Source organism: Dendrobates tinctorius, unplaced genomic scaffold (assembly GCF_039654945.1).
Source record: "Dendrobates tinctorius isolate UK_male_01 unplaced genomic scaffold, ASM3965494v1 ptg000059l, whole genome shotgun sequence".
Taxonomy (NCBI): Eukaryota; Metazoa; Chordata; class Amphibia; order Anura; family Dendrobatidae; genus Dendrobates; species Dendrobates tinctorius.
In genome coordinates, this window is record NW_027361727.1 from 5,418,590 (window position 1) to 5,428,855 (window position 10,266).

General features: G+C 40.6%; 1 protein-coding gene across 1 annotated transcript; it reads right to left on the reverse strand.

The window, feature by feature from the left end:
- Positions 1-481: 481 nt before the first annotated feature.
- On the reverse strand, positions 482-3,078 carry RASSF10 (Ras association domain family member 10). The gene has a single exon (XM_073578349.1). It carries the CDS (start codon positions 2,630-2,632, stop codon positions 1,292-1,294), a length of 1,341 nt encoding a protein of 446 aa, XP_073434450.1. The 5' UTR covers positions 2,633-3,078; the 3' UTR covers positions 482-1,291.
- Positions 3,079-10,266: the final 7,188 nt, after the last annotated feature.

Sequence of the window (10,266 nt, forward strand, 5' to 3'; positions counted from 1 at the left end):
AGTTGTGCAAAACAAAACTCTGTATGCAAGCAACTGTCTGGTTCTGATCCTGCCTGCCATGTTATGGGATCTATTGCACTTACCTATGACAGGCTAGATCTGGACCACTCTCTAGTTCACAAATATTACTGTTGCAGGACAGTAAAAATTTGGACTCTACACTTAGTACTTGAAAGTAGTGGGTTGCAAGCAGGAGCAGGCAATCATTGGTGCAACCTGAGCAGCTGCAAACACCCAAGAGGTAAGGAGGCCACAAGCAGCTTCTGTCATAGACAGGGTATTGGACTGCAAAGGATCCATATATACTTTTGTTGTACAAAGGCTCTTTTCTGTCTGTATCCACCCGTGTTTGCAAGTACAATATAATGTAATATTTTGCATTAGCTTTTTCAGCTAGGTGTTGTGGGGGGCGAAAGAGAGCACATTTACGTTTTATGGGCATTTCACTAATTAAACTTGGCAAAAAAAATATACACAAAACTTTGGATTTTTAAATAAGTCATATATTACAGTAGTGGCCAGGACCACTTTGTCAATTACAATACATGTAAAAATATTCCATTTACTCTCAAATACATGGAGTCCGTTGTCACACAGTAACTACAATATAACATTCAGGACATGGTAATAAACATTGGCTTCAGCATGATATACTCATGTTCAAAGCCGCGCTCTTTTAACTTGCTGGAACAAACAGAGCTTGTAACTTGGAGACTAAGCGGACATGTAACTAAAGGAATAATGAGGATGTATTATTTACCTTGGCTGAAGTACTGGGCTGGGAAAGAGTTTGCAAACCTCAAAAATCAGCTCAGGACAGATTGACCAGTCAGATATAAGGGCCTACAGTCACCATGTACAAGTGCATATTGTACAAGTGACTGGTGCTACTTAACTATATATAAAGGGCACATTCTCTTTTATGCCTGGGCACCTATATAACCTTATGGTCCCTAATGGCAATGCATTAAGATTTATAGCACATGCACATAATTAAAATTAAGCACATATTTTTAGAAAACTAAGTTTTTTTTCCTGGGCTTCTCACGCGTCAGCCATGTATTTTTTAAGGCTTGTGCAACAAGGATACAGTGGGACCTTTACAACAAATCGAGTACAATCCAACAGTAGAGTCCCAGGGGTCCACAGGATGTGTTGGCCTCTCATGTGCAAGTAGAAAAGCGATAAATATTATAAAGTTTACTTAGAGATAGCGATCTCTTGATAAAGAGGAGACCTTGTGACTTCAGGTCCTAGTGAGAACCCTGAGTTTGGTATTTAGTCATGTCAGCTACACCAAGGACTCACAAACTGGTGTGGAGTCAGAGTCCTGACTGTGCATGGAACTTAATCCTGTGTCTGAATCCTCATCATTCCCTTCAGAATTAGTACATGGACCCATGTCTTTTTCAATCCAAACCCCTGAGCCCTCACTACATGTCCTCTCTACAACCTGTGAGCAACCAGGCCTGAGCTCCTCACATGTATCCTGTGTCTCTGACAAGTCTAAGGCACCAAGGTTGTCCAAGAGACTTTGTAACTCTTTCTCCTTTTCATTCCATACTTCTTGGGAATAATCCAAATCCACCTTGATCGCCTCCAGGTCTGTGTTCAACCTCAGTCCTATGTAGAGACTGGCACTGAGCTCAGTTTTAACCCTCTCCTGCTGAAGAAGCAATTCATTTTCACATTCCCCCTCATCTGCAATCCTTGAAGTAGGTTCTTGGTCTTTTGAGGCCAGCTCATCCTGACGTCTACCCATCCATCTTTTGTTTAGTTCCTCTTGAATCTGGATAGTAATTTGCTCAATCAAAGCCTCCTGCTGGGATATTTGATCTTGCAGCAGTAAGATTCCCTCACATTTCCGAGCATAGTCCTCAAAGTCTACAAAAAGGTCTTCATCAGGACATTTGTCTTCTGTCTTGATGTCACAACAACCCTTATCGGGAACAACACCAATCAAATACGTGTCTTGGACATAATTAACACCATGTCTTTTCATCCTGTCAAAATGAATTTTAGCCTCATACCTTTCTATGTCCCTGTCCAGATCCTTAACCCTCTGTACCTGCTGTCTGATGGTGTGATCCTGGGACAGAACTAGATGGACCAGAGTTTCCATCTTCTCCACTGCAGTGGACTCTTTGGACAAAGTTTCTTGCCTCCTTTTGTTCATCTTGGCCAACTTTCGAAAAGCTTTCCTTACCACCCTGCGTTGTTTCTCTTGGTTGAGGTCCATGGTGGCTTTGGTGGCTCCTTTAAAGGGACATGGGCTTTCTCTACTGAGAACCACTTTAGCTTCAGCACTCCTGGGTCCGATATTAGGCAGAGAAGCCTCATTTTTGACCAGCACAAACCTCACATTCTCCTGCTCCTCACCCCAAGCTGTCCAAAGTCTCAGTATCTTGGTTTTGTTTGGAAGGATCCTCTCAAACCCCCTCCATTTTTCTACAATACAGTAAGAATGAGTTGGTGCCAACATCATGGACCCCTCAACAGATTGCTTCTGATTGTGATCATCCAACAGGACCTTGACCACATCTGCACAAGTTGTGCGCCTGGTGAGTCCAGAGACCAGTTTCTCCTCTTCACATAACCAGACAGAAATCTTCCACTCCTCCTCGCTTTCCATCTCTTTCCCAGGTCGGATCACAATCTGCGCTTGGAGAATATGGGAACACAACTATAATCCATAGAGTTTAGTGCGGTTGCACAGTGAAGTCCGGAGGAGACCTCCAATATCCGGCTTGGGTAGTCCCTTTTAAGATCGCTGCTTCTGCCAAAAGTGTTCAAACTGCCCCTGATCTCAGGCGTGGGGCGCCCACGGGAGTGCAGGACTAGCTGCGATGTCCTTCTCCTTGCTGCGCTCAGAACTGCGGAGCCGTCTCAAGGGCAGTCTGCGCCTCCGGGACCAAGCCAGCCTCCCTCTGTGCCAGCAGCACAGCTCAGGCTGAGGCTTTTCCTCCAGACACACGAAGCTTTCCCCGCCCCACACTGGGATCAGCCAACACACAGACTGCAAGTCCCTGCCTCGCACTCGGCTATTGGGAAGAGATCCTAGAGTCACAGGCGGGGGAGAGGAACTTCACAGTTGTATTTTTGCTTCAGAATAAAGTCACTTTATAGTGAACATTGTTCACAACAATGGAAAGTAGTAGATGTAATGAAATTACTCAAATGTGTAAAACTAAAGCCCCTGATATCTACATCCTTCATTCATTCGATCTGATTCTTGAAATATGTAACACTAGTATAATACTTAGACTAGTCTAGATTTTTTTTTTTTCTTTCTTTGCACAAAATGAAATTTTGGAAGAATTTTTATCATTTTTTTTTTATGTGATTATAATAATTTGATTAACAGATTGAATAGTTAAATGTCTCCCTTTTAACCTTTTTGAGGCTTTTCATATGTAAAACTGACCAGTCAGCTTTTCTGATATGTTTATTATAGTCAATACTTAGACCTTATTTTTTTTTTTTTTCTTAGACCTAATTCAGACATCCTGTTTTTTTTTTTACATATGTGGAAAATTGGCCTGAATTTTCAACAGTGATTTTTATCAGAGTGTCAACAGATTTTCAGCAGAGTTTGCTCAAAGATTCATCATTTTTTTTTTTCACCGATGAGAAAAAAAAACGTATTCACCTTCTCCTTATGGCCACTTTTATACGTTCAATATTTTACATTGGTATTTGTAAGTCAAAATCCGGAGTGGATCAAATAGAGGAAAAGTATAATAGAAACACATCACTAGCACATGGATAACATTCGAATGCTGTCAGATTTTTTTACTGAACCAGAGACTGAGGGTAAGAGCACACGTTGCGGATTGTGCTGCAGATTTTTCCGTGCAGATTTGGCAAAATCTGCAGGTCCAAAGACCTGCATTTTATCTATGGATTAGCCTGTGGTTTGACACCTCTACAATGGAGAAGATGTTAAACCGCTGCAGATTCCGCACAAAGAATTGACATACTGCGGATTTAAAACCGCGGAAAAATCTGCAGCATGTGCACAGCGTTTTTTATTTTCCATAGAAAATAAAGGTACTGTACAACACAGCACACAGTGCTGCGGATCCGCAGGGCCAAAAACACTGCAGCATAATCCGCAGCGTGTGCTCATACCCTTAGGGTGTGTGCACACGCTGCGGATTTGTCCGCGCAGATTTAGTAAAATCCGCAGGTCAGAAGACCTGCGGTTTATCTGCGGATTACCCTGCGGTTTTGCCCTGCGGTTTATCATCTCTACAATGGAGCAGATGGCAAACCTCAGCGGAATCCGAAGAAAGAATTGACATGTCATTTCTTTCTGCGGATTGAAAACTGCGGAAAAATCCGCACCGTCTGCTCTGCGGTTTTCGTTTTCCATAGGTTATAATGCTACTGTACACCGCAGCAGAAACTGCTGCGGATCTGCAGGGCCAAAACCGCTGCTGATCCGCAGCAGAATCCGCAGCGTGTGCACAGACCCTTAGGCTATGTTCACACATTGCGTTTTTGCTGTGTGTTTTTTTTTTTCTCAGGCAAAGCCTGCTCTTTTGGCATTAAATAAGCTGCTTATAAAAAGCAATTTTAGCTGTGTTTTTGCTGTCTCTTGTGCATGTTGATAAAGTTTAGTGGCCCCCCAAAAAAGCATGATTTAACGTCCTTAGGGTTTTCCACCAAAAACGCAGCAAAAAACTGGTTCCTGCCTTATTGTACTTACCCATTGTTTCCCATCTGTGGAAAAAATGCTGAAAATACAATGAAAGAAGCGACATGCTGTAGTTTGGAAAAACAGCAGTTTTCCAAATCAGTCAGGAAAAAAACAAACAATGTGTGTGCATGAGATTTCTGAAATCTCATAGACTTTGCTGGTACTGTAAAAAGCTGAAAAGTTCCATTGAAAAAGCTGCAAAAACGCAACATATGAACATAGCCTTACATTGCCGATTTTGATCAGACACTCAGATCAATATCAAACATGTCTCGTAAATTTTGCACAGATCAATCAGTCAGAGGAAAAAATCTGACATGTGAACAGCCTCATAGACTTATAGGTTTGAATGCTATAGGTTTAAAAAAAAAACAGATGGAACTTATATGTGAAAAATTTACATAAATGAACCTTAGAATTAGAATTCTCCATTGTGCTGTTTTTCTCTTAGTCCGATTTCACACAAGCATGGAAAATGTTCGCTGTCCTTTACGTCACAGACCCATTCATGGACATGTGCATTTGTCCACAAATCGAACCAAACTTGGACATGTCTTTTTTTTGCCAACTATTAGTCCACCAAAAAAAGGAAATATTAATTGGACCATAAGTTACAATGGGTACATGTGCTAGCTGCATAAAAACAACTACTATAACTCATGCAAAACTCGAAATGGGAATGTGGCCTTACACCAAGAAATGATCAGTAAACTGATCATCATTCACCATTATCAAAGAAAACATTTTTATTTGGAGTCAGGATACATGTGTGCCATATGGACAATGGCTATTAAATGTGTACATAAGCAACGTAAAAAGCTTCAAGGGAATCAAGAGGTGGAAGAAAGATGCGTTAGGGTGCATTTAGAATATCTGACCCATGGCATTAAATGACCACCGATCGGCTACACAGAAGGCGCTCATTTAATTACAGGTTGACTATCCTTCCCATGTGCACAGAACAATCGGTAATAGATCATTCTGTTTGAATAGATTGTTATTGCTCTCGACAGCACATGTCCTGTTTATGCAAGATAATGTGCTGCCAAGAGCGATGATACATGCATCTGCATAGGTGCTGCATTTGCAAAACTAATAGATTTTATTTCTGAAGAAAACATATCATCACAATTTAACCTGTTAAAGTAAATGTATGGCCATAATGGCCCTCTTACACTGATTTAATGGATACCTGTAGTGAAAAAGTCTATAGCCTGGTTCTTTTTAAATTCGCTTTAGAAGTTTTGGTGCAATAGCTTCTGCGTTCCTTCATGGCGGGACTGTGGGTAGGGTCTTTGGCTCTGCCATGACTCCTCCACATTTGTATGAGCTTTCTTTTTAAATTTAGTTCTAGCGCCACTGGTGCACATTCATGTTCAAGCATTTTCCAGCAAAACGGTCCCGGAGCCAGCGCATGCTCAGATTAACCTCCGGTGGTCTCCAGCAAAATGGTGTCAAAAGCGCAGGTTGAGATCTCTGTTTGTCATTGAGCTGAGATCCCAATCTGTGCATGCACAGGCACCAGCGTTTTTATGCTGGAGACTGCTGGGACATGAAAATACACAGGCAACGCTATCATGAAATTTAAAAAAGGAGGCTCATAAAAATGTGGAGGGGTCACGGCAGAGCCGAAGACCCTACCCACAGTCCCACCCCAATGCATGAAGAAGCTATTGCACCAACATTTCTAAGAGGAATTATTAAAGAGCCATGTTATGGATTTTTTCACTACAGGTATCCATTAAATCAGTATATCAGGGCCATTTTGTCCATACCTTTACTTTTAACAGGTTAAATCATGACGACAGGTTCTCTTTAAGGAAAATTGAACATATATTTTTGATGTGTTAAAACAGTAAAAAAAAAATGTTGGCAAAAGTGTGTGTACATGCTTGTATAAAGAAAATATTTTCTTTTTATAATTTTATTTCACCAACCCAGCAGGGTTTGCTATTGAAATCTCATATTCTCTTGCTTTAGACTCCCAGAAGGAGCTACTCTTCAGACCTGTGTGACATCCTGCTCTACTTCAAGGTAAACCAATATATCTAGTTATTGAATCAGCAGCAAAGTGGTGATCTGCATAACTGAATGGGAATATATTCAGGGAGCAGTTATCTAGGTCATACAGGCTGCACTATAATTATGTGAGAGGGATATATACACACCATCTATATATTGGCAGCATCTCTCGATATAGGCTTTAATCCTTCATCACACTCTCAAATTACTTAGAAGGTGCAAGTAAACCTAAACCACAATGTTTCAACTAATGGGAGATCCCTGGGTTTAAATATAAGGGCTCTCAACTAGTTTCCTCCAAACCACAGCAAGAGATGTTGGTTAACCGTTCACCATAACATGTTTTTCTACTTTACATCTATTTGGACCCAGTCACAATAAAATACCTACTTTTCATAAATCCATAGATGTCAGTAATCAGAAGTCTAATATTGGGTCTCAAAGACCTAAAAGCCAAAATGTTTTGGATAACCTATAATTAGCGGTGATGATCTGAATGTAGAAAAACAGAAGATTAAATGAAAAAGCTTAATTTTCATTCCTTGCATTTTTACGATGCGCTGTAAAAATACTCTAAACTTTGGGCTTGCTTGGCTTGATTTCATTCACACTGGGAGGGCACTAGCTCATCTATTTGATAGAATAAAAGGGAGCCTGTTAACATTTTTCTTTTTTTTAACATCTGAAAGTAGTGCTGGGAGTATGGCTGTTTAGGCACTCTTCCCTCAATAAAAATGACACAATTTTTTGCTATGATCCATTGTGCCAGTCATGAAAAGTGTAAAAGTGTAGAAGCCAAGTCAGGTTGGAAGTACAACAGGTGTGTTCCAATGTGCTTGAAAAAAGCAGACCATGTTCCTCAGCATGCCATCAGTACACTCCTAGCCTGATTTTTATATAGCTTCTATGCTTAATTTCTTATGGATCTTTACAAAAAAAAAAAGAGAAAGATTGGTTCCCCATTGTTTTAAATGGGGTTCTGGTTGGGGAATTGTTGGGGGTACGATACCTGGCATCCCCGCCCATTAGCTCTTCCCGGTGTATGCACACTGGCCACAACTGCTCAGTTACAGAGCTAAACAGCACAGTTCCAGCAACAGATACTGCACATTTGTCCTCCATGATAAGACATTGTTGACCTAATATTAAAGTCCTGGAAACTCCTTTAACCACCTCAGATCGGTAAAGATTTACCGATCAGTGGTTGTACCGTCCCGCCGGTCAGTCCGGATTAACGGACCACTGCTCTGTAAGTTGGTGGATCTTCTTTCTCTTTACCTCTTGTGCCCCTGTGCGACTGCAAAGATTGCACCAATGGTATGTCCGCCCCTGTGCTACAAGATATTGCTTTGATAACTCTATTGCTACAAGAACCATGTTCACTACTTATTCCAGAAGAGACACAGCTTAAAAAACCATTAAAGACTGCAGGTCCAGTTTAGGATCAGTGATTGAGGTTTAATTGTGTCATCTGGAAGAAATATTAAATATAGTTTGTATTATATATTTCTAATTGTTCATTGGCTTATAGTATAGGTTAGTAGCTGCAATATTAGTAAACTGGTCAAAATGTTAGTTTTTGCCCTATTGCATATTGGTTGTATTCATCAAATATCTAAATTATATCACACGGTGATATATGCGCTGTGTAAAGCTGGCCATACGCATTAGATTAATGTTGGCCGAACCTGGAAATTTTGTTGCAACCAGTTGTTTGACTGAGTTTTGGAACAAGCGACTGTCTTTTTATCTAGATGAAAATATCCGTAAACTTTTGAAACTCTGCTAATTGAATTCACCAAGCCGCCAAGACTTCTGTTGCCAGCAGACAAGGTTAACCAGTTGTGTAATTATACAGAGGCCTGTACCCAGTTTCTTTACTGTCGAAAGCACACTCAGATCTGGTGACACGTCTGGGGTCCTGAACTTGCTTTAAACATGAGGCGGATCAGTTGAAATTTCACTTGTGGTCCAGTGCATAAATATTTGATGGCAGTGAATAATACATGATCTTCCCTATCAAATATAGTCATGTGTGTCCCTGTAGACACAAACCAGCTTAGCTGAACTGTCCTCCGTGTCTTGTATGACTTTTCCTCACTTTAGGTACGTTCATTAGTAAATGCTTAATTACCCGTGCTAGCAAAGGATGTAAATGTTATATATGGGAGGGACAGGGTTACACATGATTTCTCAGAAGTCTGTAAATTCTCCTGGAGTTACATTCTGTATTTATGAGGTTGTTATATGGATACCGCCCAATTTTTATTTAAATGAGAGTATTCACTTAAAGGATCATTTCATCCAAAACTGGACTTTTCATACAGAAAGTCTAACTAAGTCTTTGTCATGTGTTTTCAGTTCATGTCCCTAAATCATGTTGTTGAGCTGAAATCTGTCACATTAGAAATGCAGTCCAATCTGCAGGCAGTATAATAAAAAGCAGGAGGAACTGAGCAGATTGATATATAGTTTAATGGGAAAAAAAATTATAACTTTGTGTTTTATTTATTTAAACTTTTGCTCATTTTGGGATTATGAGTCGAGTAGAAAGATCTACCGTATTTTTTCGGATTATAAGACGCACCCCAAATTTTGGGGAGAAAAATAGGAATTTTTTTTTAATAAAATGGTGGTGCTTCTTATAATCCATGTGTCTTATTGCTTACCGGGGGTGGTGGCTGTGGTGAAGCAGAGTCCCAGGGTTGCTGCTGTAGGAGGAGCAGAAGTGGAGTGATGCTGCAGGCCACAGGCTGGGATGAGGGGGTGTTCTGATGTGCGGCGCGCCGCTGCGGATGTCTCCGGTCCTGGCAGTCTTCACAGTTAAACATTACCCCCTAGACCCATGTTAAAGAACTCGTACCAAGCCAACCAGTACCTTTGTCTGCACTGATGAGGGGTAGAAACCTGAAACATCTGTCTACAGAAGTGGTCATTTCATTTGAATTGTCTGTTTTGGCTTATATCCATAATTAATTTGCAAGGCTTGTTGAAGGGTTATACATTGAATTATTGCTACCTCCAACAGCTTTCTTTTGGTGGAGCGCTAATCTGCATAGAGATTGATGTATTTACATAATACTGATGTTGCACATCCTATAATTCTCTAGCTGCAGCCTCTTATTATCATGAAAATTTAGCAAAATGTCCATTGTATCAAAATGATATTATGAAAGAAATTGGGTGTTCCCTTTCCTCCCTTCCTTTGGCACTTGAATACTCAGCTGTCTGGGCACCTCCATAAGAAATACTCTGCTGCAGAATGGCAGAACATTGTGCAAAGGGAGAAGAGATTGGTCACTTATTCACAGGAAAGGTGATAACCTGTTGATCGCTAGGTGTCCCACTGGCACTTCCACCAATACAAAGAACAGAGTCTAAAATGCCTAGTGTAAAAAAAAAAAAGATGGCCATCGATGCCCAATGACGCTTTCTTCAGCAGTCTTATAACAGTGAATGGAAATGGTGACGCAAATGTGCATTCGTCACTCTATTTACAGTTCTTGGAATTGTTATAGGTCCTAGTGATCAATAAATTATCA

Bases quoted from the DNA above. Each gene is read 5' to 3' on its own strand.
- RASSF10 (XM_073578349.1), bottom strand. From the start codon at position 2,632: ATGGAAAGCGAGGAGGAGTGGAAGATTTCTGTCTGGTTATGTGAAGAG.